The sequence below is a fragment of the Malania oleifera genome, chromosome 2, assembly GCF_029873635.1.
Source record: "Malania oleifera isolate guangnan ecotype guangnan chromosome 2, ASM2987363v1, whole genome shotgun sequence".
In the NCBI taxonomy this organism is placed as follows: Eukaryota; Viridiplantae; Streptophyta; class Magnoliopsida; order Santalales; family Ximeniaceae; genus Malania; species Malania oleifera.
Window position 1 is genome coordinate 118,325,269 of NC_080418.1, and position 21,614 is coordinate 118,346,882.

The window sequence follows — 21,614 nt, forward strand, 5'->3', positions numbered from 1 at the left end:
TTTTGGCTTTTCTCTCTCCCTCTCTCTCTAGGATTGAAGCTCTCTCTCTCTCTCTCCTCAATTGCTTCGTTGTTTGTCGCCGGAATCGCAAATCCAAAGTTATTGCGAGGATCAGCGAAGGATTCTCTATGATTCTAGCATATCAGAATCTCGATTCGAGCGTTTTTGGGTTTCGGGCCAAAATAGAGGTAAGGCTCGGTTTTCATTTCTGATTCAGTACATGTGTAAAGGTATGGATTGTAAGTATGTACTGTACTGTGGTTTGTAGGTTTCGAAGTCTCGATTCTTAGTTTTGAGGACCGTAGAGTTCGTAGTTGGATTTCAGGTTGAGGTAAGGGGATTCTATTTATATCAGTCCATTTTTGAAATCAGGATCGGTAAGCCTGTAGGCTACAATCATATGTATGTTTTGGCTACTTATTTGGAGAAATCTATCAGGTAAAAATGAGCAATTTTTGGGCTACAATTTTTCAGGAAAATTAGGGATTTCGGGTATCATCTCTAATTTGTTTAGAAAACTGTTGGTTGTATTAAAATTGTATTATTGAGATGACCGTAATCCATATTTGCATAAACTGTATACTTGAAATTGTAAATGATATGATTTGTCGTAAACCAAATAAGTGTGGTATGTTTGTATGTATGTATTTTGTTCCAGATATTTATGAAACAGCTATGTGGTGGCTAATTACCGTACGCTGAAAGGTATAGGGACGTGAGTTCCAAAATGATTCTAAGTTTTGTGAAATCGACTAGTGGCGGCTAATTACCGTATGCCAAAACAGTTATGTGGCGGCTAATTACTGTACGCTGCTCCATATACCGGTTAACTACCGTGGGTGAGAGTGGCTGGCTCTATATCCGGGGTGTGAAATATCACCAGTATGTTCCGGCTGGTCACCGGTGGGTGTGTTCTACACCGCATGTAGCAATGGATTCACAGTGGGCCTAGGTCATCGCAGCGTAGTTTTGCATGTGGCAATGTAATCAGGGTGAGACTAGGTGACCTTGTGTAGTTGCGTATGTAGCAATGGATTCGCTATTGGGCCTAAGTCGTAGATCTTCATAGTTGCATATGTAGTAATGTAATCGTTGTGAGACTAGGTGACCTTGTGTAGTTGCGTATTGAGCAATGGATTCACTATTGGGCCTTGATCGTCGCAGCGTAATTGCGTAGGTAGCAATGTAATCGTTGTGAGACGAGGTGACCTTGTGTAGTTGCGAATTAGTGTGACGACACTGACCGTATGTATGTATGTATGTATGTATGTTGGGTATCATATGAACTGGAATGGTTTTGTGAAAATACTGGAACTGTATGGAATTGTATGAAACTATACGAATTGTTTCAAACTGTATCGTATGTATAGTGTTATGAAATATGTAAAATGACACTGGTATGCCACAGACTGATATAAACTGTTTTTCTTCCTTACTGAGAGGTGTCTCACCCCGAATGTACGTATAATATTTTCAGGGCCTTTAGGTAGCGGTAAGTTGCATCTTAGCGTTTGGGAGCAAGGGTGTCGTAGCTGCTGCTAGTACCTTTTTAGGTACGAGTTTTGGTATGCAGGTTGTCGGGATGGCTTTTGTAGACGCTTGGGGTATATGTTGTGTTATGGGGATGTATATCCTAGCTCGTGTAGACTCTGGTATGATACTGTCATTGTATAAAAGACCGTATTCCGCTGCGTATTATGGATTAGTATGGATGATTGTGTGTATGTATGTGGGCATCCGTTTACCCCACGGTGTCGAACCCCCTTTATGTATTGTATCATGTATGTTTAAATTGATACAGAGACAAGTTAGGTTACTTAAACTCACCCACGGGCCCCATTTCCGGGTTCGGGGCGTGACATTTGGTCAGTTCTATATTACCGTAAGCCGATATGAGTGACTCAATGGTTAATCACAGATCCTATTTATAGACTGGTCAAGACCCCATCCACTGAGATATTTCCTCTCACATTTCCTACCATCAAGGGATTGTGAGTTTTCAAAATCTCTCATTTGAATTTCGAATCAAATTAAAAATCTTCCATTTGAATTTCAAACTAACGACTTAGTCTCAAGAGACTTAGTCTTAGTATATCAAGTAGTTACTATAAAATATCATCTCTCATATTTAATTTTTTGAATAAAATAATAATTATAATAATTTAGATAATAGTATTTTCAAATAAAATAAGATGTGTTATGTGTGCCACTTAAAAAAGAAACATGCGTGTTAACATTAATTCAATGAAATGACACAAAAAGTTTTCAACATGCAAAATTTTCAAAATGTCCAAAGATTCATCCAAGATGCTTGAGATTAAAGGAGCCACTCAAACAAAATAAATCAAAACACAACAAAAAGAAATTTAATCAAAAAGTATCAATTCAAAAAATTTGTACTATTGTTGTAAGTAAAAGTCATGCATCTAGTGCACAATACTAGATGGAAATAAAATGATAAATGCATAATCATCTAGAATAACATAATCATCAAAATCAAAATTGCAACAACAATAATAATATAGGCTACGACTAACCCAAAACATCAAAAACATAACTCATACAAGTTTCTAAAAAAGTATAAAGTTGTTTTGGAAGTATTGATTTTAGACTTTAAATTTGGATTTGGGAAGATTTTGAAAAATTTTAATATAATTTTATATTACATTTTATTCAAATTAATTACAAATCCAAATCTAAAGTCTCTCCCAATATAGGATAAGACTCAAGCCTTTAGTTAGTGGATTAGTAACCATATGCTTACTAGCTATATATGTACTCATGCAAGTTTAAAACTCATGAATTTTGTTAACCTGATAGGTTACACTCAGTTTTAATCATAACAAATACTCTTTGTACTGATGGTTGTACTAAAGTTTGCATGCAGGTTCACCTTACGAGTGTACTCGAACCAAACGATATATCAAGATGGCATATGGTGTTTGTGCCAAAGAATGAAGAAATCTGTGTTGTAATTTGTATTTTCTATTCATCTTCTTCATACTGGGATGTAAATTTAATTATGGAATGTACACTTATGGCTTGTAATAATCTGCATCATGCATGATAGGTAGGTATGCTCGAATTGACCTTAGATGGACTTTAGGAACCTACACGTAGTGCACATAGTCCCCAACATCACTTATTATATCAGGGAAGTTAAATGAAGCCAAATTGGACTTAATTGAAAAATATTGTGAGAAGTCGGGCGACCGAGCTTGTGGTGTTGAAAATGTCTCGGGCGACCGAATCGTACAAAAGTCAACACGTTGACTTGTGTTCGGCAGAGCGAACCATTTTTGAACATATCTTCCTCAATCGACCGAACTCGTGTCACCAACCCGGGCTCTCGAACCTTTGTGTTCAAAATGGCCTCAGGCGACCGAACTTGTCAGTTCGGTTAACCCAATTGTACTCCGGGCACCCGAACTACGATCTTTTTAGGGAATCGCCTCTATTCAACTAACCGAAGCATATTTTAGGCAACCAAACCTCAAAAATACCTATTTTGCATTGAGTCTGTTCAAGCACTCGAATCTTGGACCGGGCACTAGAAACTCTCGAGTTGAATTAATTTTAACCAAGTTAAAATGGGGTAAACTGGGTTAATTTTTCTAATCTTTCATTAAACATTTCTAATAATTCCCATTGGGTCCCCAACTGTCATAAATCCTCCCTTGCCTATATATACATGTTCATTTGCAATAATTAGCAAGGATTAGCAAATTGATTAAAGTTAAAATTCTCTTAAATTCAAAAATCTCTTTTTAGTCTATACTACTCCCAAACACTTATACACTTCATTCTTCTTGATCTTTCAAGTGTTGTGAGTATTTCTAAAGTGTTTGTGCTTAATCTCACTGGCTCATATTTTCATTTACTATATTGATTATTTGATTTTTGTTGAGAGTAAAGCTTTAAGTTCTCCCATCAATTTTATTTGATAAATCTTGTATGAGAAGACTTAGTGGCTTGTGGTTCTTGCATTGTCATTGCAAGTTACCTTAGCCTATATTTTTGTGTGCAAAAATCATTTTCAAAGCTTGCATTCAAACATCCATAATGCTTAGTACATTGAGAACATCTTATTAAGGTTGTTTGAATCATCTAACTAGCATACTTTAAACCTTGATCTGATATCGTGATATTCAAATATTGTGTTTCAAATCTTGCTTTGATATACACTCTTGATCTTGATTGATTATCTATACTTGACTGAGTGTTTAGCACCATTAGAGCACTGAACATATTTACATATTATTCGTGCTTGCGTTATTACTTGAGCTATACTGGTGCACATATCTTCTTGTGTAAGAAACATTTATTTGTACGAAAATTTTTATATCTGTTGTATTCTAGGCATAGGCCTGAAGAGGGAGACTAGCCTTGTTGAATATTCTCTGATTGGCTTAAACCCAATTAGGAAAGTTAAGTACACCATTCTGGTAAGGTGTAGGTTGAGGTCAGCCCTGCTAATTGACCTAGTTGCAAACGGTGTCGCTCCACCTATTAAGTGAGCCGTAGTGGAATCCTTGTGCTCGTGTAGCCAAAGCGGGGACGTAGGCATTTTGGCCGAACCCCGATAACATATCGTGTGTGCACTGTTTATATTTCCGAAATTTATATTTCCGCACGTGTATGTTATATTGTGAATGTTGCGCATGATTTAATTTCTACACGTTATATTTATCAGCGCATATTGGAACTGCATAGACAGACCTTAAGTTTGCATAGTACTGGTTGTTGGATTAGTTGAACCTAAGAAAAATTCTTAAATCTCCAATTCAACCCCCCCCCCTTTTGGGAATACACCAAAGCTAACAAATTTTCTCTCTAATAGATGAGAATACAATATTTGTATGTGTATTCACAAAGAAAGTTCACTAAACATGTGTATATAGACTCCCACAATCATTATTTTAGGAACTCGCATTTAAAATTTTGAATGTAAATATGAAACAACTAAAGTTTTCAAATATAGTCAAAATGTTACACTGAATGACCCACTTTAAAAAGTTCTTGTGAATTTTTGACCATCTAAGTTGACTTTTTGAACCTATACGCATAAAGAAAATAAGGTTTGTACCTGTACACATGTCAAAAATAGTTTGTGGCTATCCTGCTTTTCAAACTTAATTATTTAGCAAAGTTTATGACATAACATTGTTATGAAAGTTCTAAAAGGTGTTAATGGAACTTAGATGTAAGGATGAAGCTCACATGCCATTCTAGCCTGTGAAGATTGGGGATAATCAATGCTCTCCCTCACCTCCAAAAACCTTATCCAACCTTGTTTTAGCATTTATAGCTGCCAAACCTTAAGCCTTTTTACATTATAATGGAGCTAAACTTGTTTTAGCATTTATAGTTGCCGAACCTTAAGCCTTTTTACATTATAATGGAGCTAAAAAATAAATTATTTTTCAAAAATAACCCTAGTAAAAAACTATTTAACTTGATAGATTCATATATGACTTTTATTCAATATTATTTTTGTTAAAAAATTTTGGATTACATATGGAATGGACGACATAGTTTTTCATTCATAATAATGCCTTTTATTTTTTAAAAAATATATATCATTTAGTGAGGATTATATTTCAAAATGAGTCAAAAAAAATAAAATTGTAATTCTTTCATGAAAACATGATTCAGAGAGCACTGAAATTGAACAAGAGGCTCACCACTAGTCCATCACATTGCGAGGAGAGCTCACCCAATTGATTCCTATTATCTTCTGACCTCGTGTCGTCCCGACTGACTTCACTTAGAGGTGGTTAAACACAACCAAAGATAAGAATAAGAAAGACTGATTTGCCCCTATCGCAAGCTCAGAAGCTCAGGTGGTAAGGACTAGATAGTCTCAAAAGAGAGGTAGGAGTTTGAACCCTGCCAATTAAGTATGCATATCCGCGATTTACATCCTACACGAGCACCGTTGACATAGGTAGGGTTCAATGCCACTCCGAGGGCTCCAATTGGGCTCAACGGTGGCAGGAGTCCTTCGTAACCAAACCAGGGAAAAAAAATAATAATGATTAACTCAGCTTCCGAGCTTTTACTTCAATTTATGAAAACAAATATAAAATAAATTTAATAGTATAAAATTTGATTCCAATCCAAGCCTAGTTTCACAAACAGCAGGTCATTTCTTTTGATTCAAAAAGATTGAAATGAATTGATACCAAGCCTGCACCTACAATTATTGGATATCTAAGCAATTATTATTATTTGCCATTTGACATTCATTCTTGCATGCTCTATAATTTACAGACCATCAAGCTTTTATAATGCACTCAAAACCAAACAAAATAAACAGCTTTGTGGATGCGGACATGTAGAAATAAACTACTAGCCATGTTGGCACAGTACCACACCATCATATACTTCAAAAAAGTTTCAAGTAGGAACCACATTCACTTTCTGTGGTGCCCCTACTGACCTTCCATTTCACAGATGCTCCACATCAGCGCAAGGTTTAATTATATGGTCCAAAGCTACAAAACTGTTCTCACCATCCCCACCCCACCCCAGAACTAAAAATAACAATACAAAAATAAAAACAATGAGATGATTTGATTGAACACAAGAACCCAACTTAGAGCCTTCTCCCCCTTCTACCACCCTTTCTACGAGTGCTGTCAGTTGGAATTGGAGTCACGTCCTCTGAAAGACAACATAAATAACATTAATATTTGTGTAGATTACAGCCATAAAGGGGCAATCCTAGAACCCCTTTAAGTTGTAATTGTTGGAATCTTATATTCAAATCTGTTTATAGTAACTGTAGAAGGCCAAAATAAAAGGGCTCTGCATTACCGGGTTTTTATTTTGTGAAGGCTGAAATGGGCAGAAAAGGAAATCATGCATTCATGCATGTGCACAGGAGGAAGCATTTGAGATGTGCTCATAAGAAGCAAACATTTCCATTTGGAAAAGGGAGGTTATCAGGCAACTGCTTTCAAATTACAGAATGAAGAAGCCCTTCTAGTATATGGCAGTATATGAAGAGGGAAATTCTCAAGTTCTGTTGGTCAGCACCAAGATAAGGAGAGCACAGAGGGATTGGAGATGTATAAATAGGATCATCCTTGATTCAAGACGGCTTGGCAGAGTTGATGTTTCAATCATTCAAACTCCATTTTTATAGCTTCCAAAGTTCATAAATAAAAGCCAACTAGTCAAAGACAGCAATTTGACGTTCAATGACATGTCAGCTTGAGATATTCTATTCAAAATGTAAATGACATTTTTGTCTTCTGAGGGCTCCTGTTGGGCTTTAAATGAACTTCTTTACATGCCTTGATTCTGATCCCAATATCCAAAAACCCCTAATTTGTTCATAGGGAGTGGAAAGATTTCTGGGTCATAGGCCTCAAACATCAGCTAATGTGATGTGAAAAGAAATGCGCAAACCTACATTATTTGGAGACTTTCACATAACACCACAAACCTTAGTTTTCTTCTTAACTCATTTCAAACATTAAGTCTTACTCCTACCTATGCGGCCAATTTTCATTCCAGAACGAGCAAGAGCACGAAGAGCAGATTGAGCACCAGGACCGGGTGTCTTAGTCTTATTTCCTCCCGTAGCCCGCAACTTAATATGAAGAGCAGTAATGCCAAGTTCCTGCCCAAAGATAAAGTCGTCAATGTGAAACAGATCAAACACCAAGGGCATAAATTACATTGCCTTTTTAGGAAGAGGGAAAAAAAAAAAAGAGGCCAACTTAATCAGCAGAATTAACATCCAAATCAAAAGTTTATAATTTCTACACTTAAGGTTGCATAGGGTAAAAAGATAAGGCAGAAACCTTGCATCTCTGTGCAACATCTTGTGCTGCAAGCATGGCTGCATAAGGAGAAGACTCATCTCGGTCAGCTTTGACCTTCATGCCACCTGTTGTATGAGATAGAAAATTCATAATTCAACCATAACAAAGGAACTCTTCCAAGACAGATGTACACACAAATGCACTCTCTCAGTGTAAAATCAAAATTAGATTTCCGAACACTGAGTTCAGCAGCAAAGAAACATAAATCCAAGAAACCCCACATGCCCAAGTTGCCCACAACTTAAGAGAGATCCTGCCCTCAAATACACATGCTTCACAGGCAATTAATTAAAGCTCACCATAATAGACTGAATATCAACATCTACAAGTAAGAAAGTTATTTCAGATACCCAATCATTAGATATTATTTAGTACTCCAACAAATACATCCTGCATGGATTCATGATAGAAAGTATCCACATGCACACGGACAGGATTATCCCAAATTAGATTGCTTCAATGACACATGTATTTGCACACACACACACACACACAAAGATACCCTACATTCATAAATTCACCAGCAAATCCTTTGAGAATCACAACAACAATGCCACTCAATAAAATTCACATAAATCCAACTTAATTTTAATATACATTGCATAAGCATGTAAAGAACTGTGAATGGACGAAAAAGCTGAATCTACAGAAAACCTAAGGGTCATTTGGTATCACATTAGAAAATCATAAATACATATTGCACAAATGAAAAGCTAAAAACCAGAAATACAAAACAAAAATCTTAAAACTGACAAACCTGTTTTATTCTATTCCCAAAACTGAAACGAATTAAAATGAACGCATGCACAGTTTTGTCCTCGGATAAAAAAATAACTTAATCATCATTATCATCCTTCAATTACCATAAAATATGATTAGTCATAATAGTGCAAACAAAAGACTTTAACTTTTTTTAGCCCACATGCCCGGGGGCGCAGGGCAGTGCAGCCCGCCCGCCCAGGGGGTGGGGACTTATCTGTTTTACATAATAATGATATTCTTTGAGCTCGCTCTCTACTACTCCAAGAACATCATTATTATAAATAAATGCTAAAATTTTAAAAGTACTTTGAATGTTTGAATCTTCAGAATTTTTAAGGATATCTTTATTTTTATTTTATTTAGACTCCATGGCATTTTTATTTTAGTTCTTATTCATTAAAAAAGTTGTGTTCACAATTAAGTTATCCACAAAAATTAATGCTTGATATTAAAGTATAATAGGTTGCTAAAATTATAGCAGATATTGAAACAAGATATAGTAACATAAAACATTTAGAGACCCAACCAGACCAATTAATCAAGTATAGAATGAATTTAATTTGGAGCACTTGATGGAAGAGCAAAAATGCCAAATGTCAGATGAAATTAAGTTGAGGCCCAACACACAAAGTAGCTAGAGATAATTGCAAATTAACTAGACCCAAATACATAATGCAAATTCAAGATAGATCAAGACCAAGATTACATTACTAGTGAGGACATGATTGTTAGAATCTTATAATTGTTGATTTGAATGATACAATTTGTATCAATTCCACACCAAATCGAGAATCAAAAAAAACCAAATCATTTCTGAACCTATAATATCCAGACATACCAACTAAGTAAAACCCTAAAAATGAGCTTCCTTTTTTAACATGGTTGCCTTATTCCTTCCCTAGGCTTCTAAAAATGGGGAGAAAATAGAACTTTAGCTCTTCTGTTCCCTTGCAAAGCAATTTTTCTCTCTTGGTGGAGTGAAGAGTTCTACCATCAAGGAAAAAGGTGCAGAGCACAGGTTGGCTAAAGGGGTACTCAGGTTTCGCCATGTTTTTTTTTTTTTTTTTGTTGTGTTTTTTTGTGAGTGGGAATAAATAAAATATATAAACAGCTATTTAAATGGGCACAATAGGAGGAGATCAAGAAGTCCTCCAATATCAAAGATTCAAAATAAATCAACCAGAAAAATCAAAATAAATCTGCCATCCTAAATCCCAAACAATATCAGGCAGTGGCTAGCCTTAAAATAAACATAAAGGAATGGAGCCAAAAAAGACGCCAACACTACAGATCTATCCCACAACAAACAAGGAGAGGTGGTGCTCAACATCCCTCTCAATTCATAAGGTCTACAAAATAGCAAAAACTGTGCTGCACCATAAAACTCCTCCCTTCCTACTCTTGCCAAAGCCCTGATATCCCATCAAACTGAAATCACCCACTGCCCAATGTGGCACTCAATTTTTCCCACAACAAACAAGGAGAGGCTGTGTTCACATTCCCCTCAATTCATAAGGTCGACAAAATGCCAAGAACCATTTTGCTCCATAAAACCCCTCCCTTGCTACTCTTGCCAAAACCCCAATATATCACCAAATTCCCCCAACTGCAAGTAAGCAGCCAAGCTTCATAAAAACAAGATAAGAGAGCACTGCAAAGATGGGTTGCCACCTAACAACAAAGGAATGTGTGAGCATTCATTTCATCAGACACATCACACGCGTGTTATGGCTGAGGACCTTATAGAAAGTCAAGAATTTAGAGGAAAGTCCAAATCTTGTAATGAATGTAGCTCCGAGGGAAGAGAGGGGAAGGAGAGTTACGTGGGACAAGGAAAAAAAAAGATTTAGGTTACATTTAGTTCATGGAATAGCTATTCCTTGGGATAAGATGGAATACAATAAGAAATTTGAGAATAAAGGAAATAGTTATTCCTTGTATATTCCTTATTATTTTATCCAACATGTAACTAAAAAAAGGATATGACAGTGAAATTTGCAATAACTTTCCTTATCTATTCCTTGTTACGGATACATAAAAAGTTTCACTTTGTTATTTTCTTTATCGCAACATATTTTTTTATGCAACTAATCAGAACTATAAATAATTTATTCCTAGGAATAGGCATTTTGTGAACCAAAGGCAACCATAGTGGAAAAATGTCATGATGAATCAACCTTCCAAACCTCTCATCCCCCTCATTGAAGGGAACAAAATGAACCAAAATGTTAAGTTAAATGGAAAGATGCTCTCCCAAAACCAAACTCTCTTGCAATTCCCCACTTCGAACCAACTGAGAAAAAAAGAAAAGACAAGCAACCTAGGACACGAAATTCCATAAGTGTGCATGAGAAACGATGCCACTAGCCCACTTCCTCTAGAATCCAATCCAATGAATCCTATAGTACTGTTAATCACTTTGTGCCAAAAAGAATTAAGAGGGGAACTTCCACAATCATTTCCCAATTAAAGAGATGTTTCTAGTAACCACATTACCAAGGCCCAGTCCGTAATCACCTCCTAGCTAACAAGATCTCGCTTGTTCTCCCCAAAACCCAATCGAATAAAATCACACATCATCCTCTCAAGGATCCAAGCAACACACTTGGGCAGTCTTGCATGAGAAAGAAAGTAAATAGGGTCGTTAGAAGGACAGCACTATGAGGAAGGTACAACCCCCCATAGATGGGGACATATTTTCCACTTCTCCAACCTACCAACCCTCTCAATCACAGAATCCTAAAAAGCTACATAGTTAGGGTTACCTCCAAATGACAGGCCTAGGTAGAAGAATGACTACTCCAAAGCATCACAACTCGCTAGGGCATTAAACAGTTAAACCTTTCTAAATCCGTGCCACCCCCATTAATGCCCAAACAAGTTGACATTCAATTCCAAAATCTTTCGGCAAAATAATTTCCTTTTTGAATTTCACAGCATTGTCTTCAAGAAACAGCATGGTATCGTCAGAAAGCTATGAGACACCTCAACATCCTCCATGTCATTGAATAAACCTTACCCACAAGCCCTAAACATGCAAAAACATCATGCTCAAGACATACAACACCAAGGCAAACAAGAATGAGGGCAGCGGATCACCTTCTTGTTTGGCTGTGTTGTTGCTAGTTAAGAATCAAAGGTTGGTTCTTTTAATAGTTCATTCAATTATTCAATTCTTATATGCACCTCTAAAACTCACCAAAAAGTTAAATTTTTTTAATTATTTTTCTTTCATTCTTTCCCTTAAACAACCTAAGTTTAATTTTTTATTATTTGTTATCAACTATTTCCCTTACTTTTTATTGTTTAAAGGTGTAAGCATGAAACATGATTTTTTTTATTGTTAATATGTAAATGTATTTTACTATTTTGTTTGTTGTGCATATATATCATTATATGCATGCCATGCATGTTATTTTTGAAAACTTGCACCAAATCTTACAATAAGATTTGATTTTATCCTTGATTCCTAGAATTATGATTTCAATTCACAATTTGAACCTCGATTTGACAACAATGAGTGGGATTCCTATCAAAATATTAATAAGCCCATTTATATGCACCTCTAAAACTCACCAAATGCAGCATTTAAGATTATGGCAACATCACAAACAGCAAATAGACTATGTGGTGAATGGGAATCACACAATTGAGGTCCTATCATTGATACAAGATTCATAATCAATTTTACATGACATATAGATGTAACAGTAATTAATTATAAATCATGATTTCAACTGTGTAAGTAGCATGTAATCACATATCTTATAAGAGTAAGTTAAATAAGCACACTGTCATTATGACAATTGCAAATTCTTCCTGTGACGTTCCTTTAGTTATATTTCCTACAATCCAATCTTCGAGTTAGAAAATGATGCAGCCAAATCTAATTCTCAAGTGTCAGCACCCAGTTATCGAGCAAGGATTAATTTCATGACTATATTCCCATGCAAATAATAGACAATAATTAACAGATGCTGTAATGTACTCCTAGTGGTGCATCACACTTATCTTCTTCTTGTTGGGGTTTTTTCCTTAATTCATGTGAGATCATGCAAAAAAAATCTAGATATTAGAAAGGGTAATCCATTATATCATTCATAATCATGCCTGTAATCTGATAACCAAATGATTACCATGAAAGATATAAGTACAATAATCACTTCTAAAATTTGAGATCCAAATTCTAATTCCGTACATTGTTTTTTCGAGAAGAACAAGTATCCAGTTAGCATATTACATATAGACAGATTAACTTCATAAGCATGTTTTTCATTTGACGAGTACGAGAGTCAACATATGGTGAAAACTGAAAAATGTAAAATGTAAATATGCTTATCTCATTTCAACCAATATTATGCATCAACAAAACATACAAACAGAATATAATGCATACCAGTTATACGAACAAGTGTCTCTCTTCCAGACAAATCAGTCACGTGCTGCAGTTATCAAATGAAAAAACAATTCAAAACTTGTAACCCAAGAAGCATTAATTTGGAGAGAGAAAAAAAGATAATTTTATAGAGTTGCATACTTACTATGAATGTGTCATTAAATGAAGCAAAAATATGAGCCACGCCAAAAACTTGTTCTCCTTCTCTTACAGTGGGTCCAAGGGTCACATTGTCTTCCTTTGGTTCCCTAACCTTCCTCCTCGACTATAGGCACCCACAAAGTTTATGAAACAAAACAAGTTAAGATTCTCCCTTGTGTGAAAGACTTCATTATAATTGTGGAGTGGTAAACTCACATGCAAATCTATTATAGTTTAGTATATTATAAATATTACGGTAATACAAGGTAAGAAACACAAACAATACAATTAATCATGTATGCATGATACTAAATTGATGGGATAACATTATCAGTCAACTGTTGACCATATGAATGCTCGCAAGTGACTAATAAATTTTTAAAAAATAAAATAAAATAAATAATAATATCCTACTCCACCTAAGATACATTTGAGACTTAAAACCCCACTTTCATATGATGGGATATTGGACGTATAACATGACAGGTAAAATAATTCATTGGTATAGATATGGTTTTGCAATCCAACATAAATGAGTACACAAACTCCCAAACATCTAGGGAAATGGCCATCTATGAATCACAATGCATCTGGTTGAAAGTAGTAATACACGTTTGTGTTTCTATATATATGAAGAAATTACTCAAGAAAGGAAATTCAATTTGGGGACTTCAATTACAACTTGAGTTTGGAAGGCAATATTTTAAAATTTACATAATATTGGAAACCAGTCCCAAAGCCAATAAAGGGAATTTGATTGCAGACAATGCCTATCCCGTAGTCCAACAGAGGGGGATCATGGTTATGTTAGTCTCTATAAAGGCAATCTTTCAGACAGCAAGCTCCTGATCCCATTTTTCAGCTAGCAATCATTCAAGTATTTGCTATATACACCCTAAATGCACCTTAACCATTCAGTGTAGCTCAGACCCAATGGGCATTCCATCAAAACAACAATAAATAAATAAGAGAGAGAGAGAGAGAACAAAAGACATCATGATGAGATGGACACAAAGCAAGTCATTTATACAACTCTATGCCTAGCTATGCATTAAAGGATTTTCCCATCCCAATATCCCAGGAAGTAGAGCATGAGTTGCTGGAACGTTAACAGACAGCTTCCAACCATGTTCATTAAACTACTCTAAGATTATGTGTCCAAGCACAGCAACTGTTAAACTCTAGTCCATGTCCGAGAAACAATCTCACCAAATCCAACAACTGGAAGCGAATAAATTCATAAATTTTATAAGCATATCTTTCAAAAAAATAAATAAATAAAATAAATCATGTAAGCAAATAGAAGAAAAAACCCTAAATATTTTAGCTAAATCTCAAACTATCTTATTCCCTGAATTTATAGAAAACAATAAATTTGACTGATCTGAAAACAGAACGAAAAAAAACTAAGGTTCCGTCGTGAAATAAGTCATCCATGAACACTGAAGAAGTATAAACAGAGAACCAGAGGAGATCAGAAAAGAATTCCGAGTGGCTTACCATGGCTCCAAGAAGAGTTGGGTGGAGAAATAGTGTTCTGGCGTTCCCTTCTTGACTTCAGAGACTATCCAGGAAGACGAAGGACAGCCCAAATCTTCGATTTTATATCAGATGGGGGACTAGGGTTTCAGGGGATAACGCGTATTGAAATATTGATAAATGGTCTCCGATTGTATCGAAATGCTAAAAAAGCACAGAACTTTGTTTTTTTATGTTTACACCCAAACCTTATTAGAAGTTCTGCACTTTTATCCTTCATTGTCTCTCATCTAACTAATATATTTTGCAGCGGCATAATTTAAACATGAAATTAATTTCAGAAAATAAAATAAAGATGTAAATTATACTAATATTAAATGAAAATTTCAAATGTAAAATATGAGGAAAATTAATACTTCATATTCCATTAAAATATTTTCAAATGAATACAATATCTCAATAATTTGTTTTATCATCAAATGTATATGTAAAATAAATACTACTTTTATTTGGTAGATAATTTTTTAAAGAAATAAGTACTCATAATAATTTGATGGTTTTAAATTTTATATTTATTAAATTGTATTCATAATTTTAATATTATTCATGCATTTTCAAAATATATTATTTTAATAACAATATTTATCTTTAAATTCTTTTTGCAAACAGCATTAAAAAGATTAATCAAATTAAGGCAGAAAGATTTATAGATCTTGTACTTTCAATTTGTAATAAACTTAAACATAAACAAAACATATTTCATGTAACAACTCTGTCGACACCCTAATTTTAACCAGGTAACTCCAAAAAGACCCGGCACATAAAGTTGACTTCGTGTCTCGGAAATTAGAGAACCCTTCTGAGAGACCAAATCGAGTCTCGATTTGTTTTCAATGAGTCTCGTTGTTTTTGCCGAGTCCTGGTTTGTTTTCAATGAGTCTCGTTGTCTTTGCCGAATTTTTGTTTATCTTTAATGAGTCTCGTATGTTTTACCAACTCCCGATTTGGTTTCATTGAGTCCCATTGTGTCTAACAAGTCTCGTGTTGTCTTCCAGGAACCTCGGAGTTTCAATTGAGTCCTGGTGTGTCTACCAAATCCCGATTTGGAGTTGAAATTAAGTCCCAGTGTCTTCATCGAGCCCTATTTTTGTCTTCAATGGGTCTCGATCCGTTTTCACCGAATCTCGTTGTCATTTCTGAGTCCTGGTTCGTTTTCAGTGAGTTTGATTGTTTTTACCAAGTCTCAGTGCCCGTATCGAGTTTCGTTTCGTTTTCAGTGAGTCTGGTTATTTTTACCAGTTTCGGTTCGTTTTCAGCGAGTCCGGTCGTGTTTACCGAGTCCCGGCGCGTTTTAACCAAATTACGGGCATTTTAGAAAACTGAGTTTGGGTCCTTTGATTTTTGAGAAATCTAGTTTCAATGTTCGGCCGAGTCTCTCTTTTCAGAGGATAGGGTCTATAATAAAAATACAAAAAATATATAAAAAAAAAATACAAAAAGCCTATAATTATTAGTATATTACTATTAATATACTATTACTATTACTATTACTATTACTATTATTATTGTAGGGTAATATTAATATTATTATTATTATTATTATTATTATTACAAAACAAACAAAAAGAAGAAACAAAAAAACAACAAAACCAAAAAAACAAAAAAAGGGCCTGAAAAGGTTGTTCACAGTAGCACCGCACACGCAAGGAAGAAGGGGGCATTTTTCATTTTCGTTTTTTCTTCCTAGGGGCGCTGGAGATTCACGTTTAAAAGGCCATCCCTCTCTTCCTCATTCTGGCTTAACTTTCATTTCCCCCACTCCACTCCCTCTCTCTCTCTTGCGTGTTCTCGGCCATAACAACCACCTCACAGATCTCTCTTTGCTCCATACCACCACAGTCACCTGCGGGCACCTTCACATCTCCATTCCATCTCTTTCGGATCTACCATAGCTCTGAACAGCCACCACCTGTAACCAGCAACCCGAACACCACTCTCCAGCCGAGCAAACACCAGCAGCTCCCCCTCTCCTCTCTCGGGTCCCCTTCACAAGCCCCAGACACCATCCTCAACACCACCACCTGTCATACCTCCCTGCGGATCCAGTCTTAGACCACCCGAACACAGCAACACCACCAACGGCCGTGAGTTTCTCCAGACCCGCCACAACTCCACGACAGATCCCCTCGGCATCTCTCCCTTTCTTGTCCTCACCGAGCCGCAGCCACTACTCGCACACAGCTCCCTAATATCTCCATCCCATCTCTCACCCTCACCCGGGGGAACCCTTAAGCACCATCTCTCGGCCCTCCTCAGAACCACCATCTCTCACTCTCCTTCACCTCTACCAGAAACCCACGGCAAAAACCAGATCTCCCTCATCTCCTCCATTCCCCTTCTCTCCATAACAACCACCTCACAGCTCTCCCTCTCTGGTTCTCGGTCTTTCCTAGCAGCTCACTACACTAACCACCGAGACCAGAGCCATCCCCGAGCCACCACACCACAGTCATACTCCCCATCTACCTCACTGCCTCCACTCACCCAACACCAGCAGTAGCCACTAGCCACTGCAACTCCAGCAACCTGTAGCTCTCCCTCACCCCCTCACAGTTTCATCTCCGCCTCTCCAGACTACCCACGGCCATCAGTAGCAGCAACCCCTTCCATCCCAGTTATGCCCAACAAGGAGAAGTAGCCTACCTCACGGCCAGCCACCACCATTCTCACAGCCTCAGATAACTTTCCCAGCAAAATCAACAACCCTCTTGTGTTCAATTTCCCCGGTTCTAAAATTTTCCATCTGGGTAAGTTTGATTGTTGAGGATTGGAGTTGATCTCGTTTTTGTCTTTGATTACTGGGCTCTGTTAAGATCATTGGTGTTGGGATAGTTGTGAAGAGATTTTATCATAAAAATTTGCTCCTGCTCATTGTTGTGATTCAAAAAAAAACCCCACCACCTATTTGATAAAATTCCTAAATTAAGTTTGTGTTTAGATGGATGGTTAAAAGAGTTTTGGGGGGTGGCAGCATCAACTGGGATTTTAGTTTGTGCTCGTGGGAGTCAAATTTGATTTCAAAAGAAGGTAAGGTGTGGGTTTTGATTTTGGTGTACACCAAGTGCTTGATGTAAGTCACATGTGGTTAGTGTTATATCACTAACCCAGCATCACAACACACACCACTCACTCACCATCTATACACACTGTTCACACACCCTCACAAACTAACTTGTTAACTTATACTAATTTTTACTAACATTTTATTTCTTTACTTGCATTTACTAATTCATGCTAACATTTTAATTTCTTACACTCTAACGTTTAATTTCCTGCACACTAACTTTTAATTTCCTATATACTAACATTTAATTTCCTGCACTCTAACATTTAATTTTATGTATAATTTCCTGTATACTAACTTTTAAATTCCTGTATATTAACTTTTAAATTCTTATATACTAACTTTTAAATTCATGTATACTAACATTTAATTTCTTGTATACTAACATTTAATTCCATATACACTAACTTGCATACTAACACATGCTAACTTGCATACTAACATTTACTTGTATATTAGTTCCTTTATACACATTTATGCACACACCTTTTGCACACGTTGTATACACACGTTTGTGCACACACATGTTGTATACATGCATGCTGTAACGACCCGAAAAATAATGGTTTTTAAATAATAAAAGTAAGGGAAATGGAAATCAAAAACAGAAGGCGTTCGTCGATGACATTGCATTTTGGAAAGGATAAATCCCGAGAAATTTTTCAGCTCCTCGTCGACGAATACAGGGGACTCGTCGACGAGGGTTGGAGTTCGTCAACGAACTTTCTACAAGACTCGTCGATGAGGTGACATGGCTTGTCGACGAGGAAATACTGAGGGGATGATTTTGGGGTTTCTAAATGTCGTTGACAAGGGGGAGAGTTCGTCGACAAATTTGTATTAACCTCGTTGACGTCGTCGACGAGGTGACGTGGCTGGTCGATGAAGGCCACAGTTTAAATAGGCCTAAAGTTCATTTTCAGCTAAAATTTTCTGCGCAGATCTTTTCTCTCTCCTACCCTTTGGTCCCTCCTCCTTCTCTCTTCGATTTCGGGCTGGATTTTCGCCGGTTCGAGGATCTGAGGTCACCACGACGCTCTTAGGAAAGTTCTCTGCAAATCTGCTGGAGCGGATCGTCGGTGTGGCTGAGGTAGAAACCATTCCAAATTTAGGGTAAGGTTTTCTACTCAATATTTGAATTCTTGATAGTTGTAAAAAGTATTATACGCATAGAAATACTGAACTTTAGTTCTGAGAAATGCTATTTACAGGGTGTTAAGTTGGAAACCCTGCGGGTGCGGGACAAATTTTCTTATGGGCTTTTTAAGAATCAGGTAATGAGATAAACTAAACTAGTTCTTTTATGAAAATATATGTATATTATTATAGCATTTGATTTCAAGGAAATGTATATATTTATAAATGATTTATATTTGAAAAAATACTGTTAAAATGATGGTATGTTAAATATGTGGAAAATCTGTTAGTGTGGTATGAGTAGAAATTGTTATGAAATACTGTTTTTTGGGAATGTATTAATGATACGAATTTTTATAATGGAAAATCGACGTACGGGCCAAGATTTTTATATGTTTTGCCAGCGTACGGGTTGTGTTATGTGCATGATTTGCCAGTGTACAGGCTAAGTTGTGGATATATTTTGCCGGCGTACGGGTCGTACTATGAATTGATTTGCCAGCGTACGGGCTGTGCTATGATATAATTTGTCGGCGTACGGGTCAAGTTATGGATTGATTTGTCAGTGTACGGGTTGTGCTATGATTTGTCGGCGTACGGGCCAAGCTATGGATTGATTTGCTAGTTTACGGGTTGTGTTATGATTTATCGGCGTAAGGGTCGAGTTATGGTAAAATGTGAAATATCGGCCTATGGGCCGATGATTTTCATGATATATGTATATATGCAAAATGACATGATTGATTTGATAATTAATGATATGAAATATCCATGTATCACAGTTTCAGTATATGTTATATGATATCAGAACCTTGTTGGCTTGGTCTAGGCTAGCACTTGCACGGTACCGTTGTTATGTGTCCATGGTTTTCGTGATTTTGATATTTGTGTTAACGCCACTGTATGAAGTGGTGTGAGATTGGATTGTCGATGTAGTTTTTAAGAAGTGTGTGAGTGCCCTTGGTGTACGGACCATGTCTAACAGACTCATCAGACTTACTGACTGTACTTTTGACTTGATAGTGGTCGGTCAACCATTGTCAGGTCCCATTTTCGGGTCACACAACTCAATCATGTGGGGGTAATACATAACAATAGTCAGCTAACCTACTAGGTATGTTTTTGTATTATTATTATATGAGATGAAATATGTTATGAAAATGCAATATGTTCTGTCATGTTTTGATGAAACATATATGTTTTCCCATAATTGACAAAATAGTTACTGAATATGTTCTGTATGATATAAATATATGACAGGGAGTACTCATGTTGCCGCACACTAGTATTAGTTTATTTCCCTTACTGAGAGGCTTCTCACCCCGAATTTTATAAATATTGCTGGAGCCCTTGATAGGAGAGCGAGTAAAACCCTACTGAACTAGTACGGTTGGTCTACCCTTCCAGAAGGATAAGTATTTTGATAGGGTCGGTTGTCTTTTGTGGAAATGACCCTAAGATGTCTTTTTGGGTTAAGTGTTGTGTATATATATATAGTGATTGCAGTAACTCTGATGTTGTGATGTATGATATAATGAGATGTTTATGATTGTATGTTTCCTACTGCTTAGGCTTCTGCTATATGTCCTGATTATCCCTAGTATCCGTGGGTCCAGGTAGACTATGATTTGCTAAGTTGAGTTTTGTGATTTTGTAATGTTGAAAAGAAAAAAAAATGTGAAAATTAAGCAGGTCATCCCACATGCATTCATATACACCCACATACACATGCAGGCACGCATTCATATACACTTTCACATACCCACATACATATATACATGTATTCATGCATGCATTGCATCATCACCCACGACTTCATTCATTCATGCATGTGCATACCTACCACACGTCATGCATGTATGCAGGTTCGTTATTGTCCATGCATTATGCATGTCATTGCTCGTTCATGCATGCATGCATACGCATGCCCATTCATGCCACACATGCATTTCCATCCTCACACATACACACACATTCACATCCATGTACATGCATGCATGCCTCCATATACACACACACATGCATGCATGCATTCATTCACACCCACATGCACATGCATACACATGCAAACATGCATCCACATACACATGCAGTTACATGCACATGCATGCATATATGCAGTCGCACATACACACACGTTCACATTCATGCACATGAATGCATGCCTTCACACTCGAATACACATTCACGAGCTCATGCGTGTACATGCATGCAATGCACGTAGTCACATACTCATTTCTATCCATGCACACGTACACTTGGGCATTCCAATATCACCCATGACATTATCATCTAGGTTTTTGTCCATCCATGTCGGTATGCATGTTCATGCTCATTCACGCATCGTATGTGTCGTTGCTCATTCATGCATGCATGCATATGCATGCTCGTTCACGCATCGTGCATGTGCATTCCTTCTTATCCATGAATACATATGTTCATGCGTCATGTCATCATTTAGGTCATTGCTCATGCATGCGCACATGTGCATACCCGTTCACACACCACGCACATGCATGCTTACTCGTGCCTCATATGCATACGCATATTCATGCGTCGGTGTCATTGTTCATGCATGCACGTAGGCATGTGCATATGCTCATTTGCACATATATTCATACACATGCACATCCATGCACACTCATTCATTCATACACGTGCACATGCTCATTCGCACACATGTTCGTGCATGTGCTTATTCATGCATGCACGCACAAACATGCATTCATGCATATGCATG

General features: G+C 36.7%; 2 protein-coding genes across 2 annotated transcripts; one reads left to right on the forward strand and one right to left on the reverse strand.

Moving 5' to 3' along the window:
* Nucleotides 1–6,360: 6,360 nt before the first annotated feature.
* Nucleotides 6,361–14,853, reverse strand: LOC131147830 (small ribosomal subunit protein uS11z-like). The gene is made up of 6 exons (XM_058097434.1): nt 14,635–14,853; nt 13,139–13,258; nt 12,994–13,039; nt 7,815–7,900; nt 7,501–7,630; nt 6,361–6,666 (listed from the first exon to the last, which is right to left on the reverse strand). Exons 1-6 carry the CDS (start codon nt 14,635–14,637, stop codon nt 6,599–6,601), a joined length of 453 nt encoding a protein of 150 aa, XP_057953417.1. The 5' UTR covers nt 14,638–14,853; the 3' UTR covers nt 6,361–6,598.
* A 1,478-nt stretch (nt 14,854–16,331) lies between these two features.
* Nucleotides 16,332–20,444, forward strand: LOC131147831 (uncharacterized). The gene is made up of 4 exons (XM_058097435.1): nt 16,332–17,700; nt 18,679–18,827; nt 18,949–19,011; nt 20,222–20,444. Exons 1-4 carry the CDS (start codon nt 17,616–17,618, stop codon nt 20,252–20,254), a joined length of 330 nt encoding a protein of 109 aa, XP_057953418.1. The 5' UTR covers nt 16,332–17,615; the 3' UTR covers nt 20,255–20,444.
* The last annotated feature ends 1,170 nt before the right edge of the window (nt 20,445–21,614 follow it).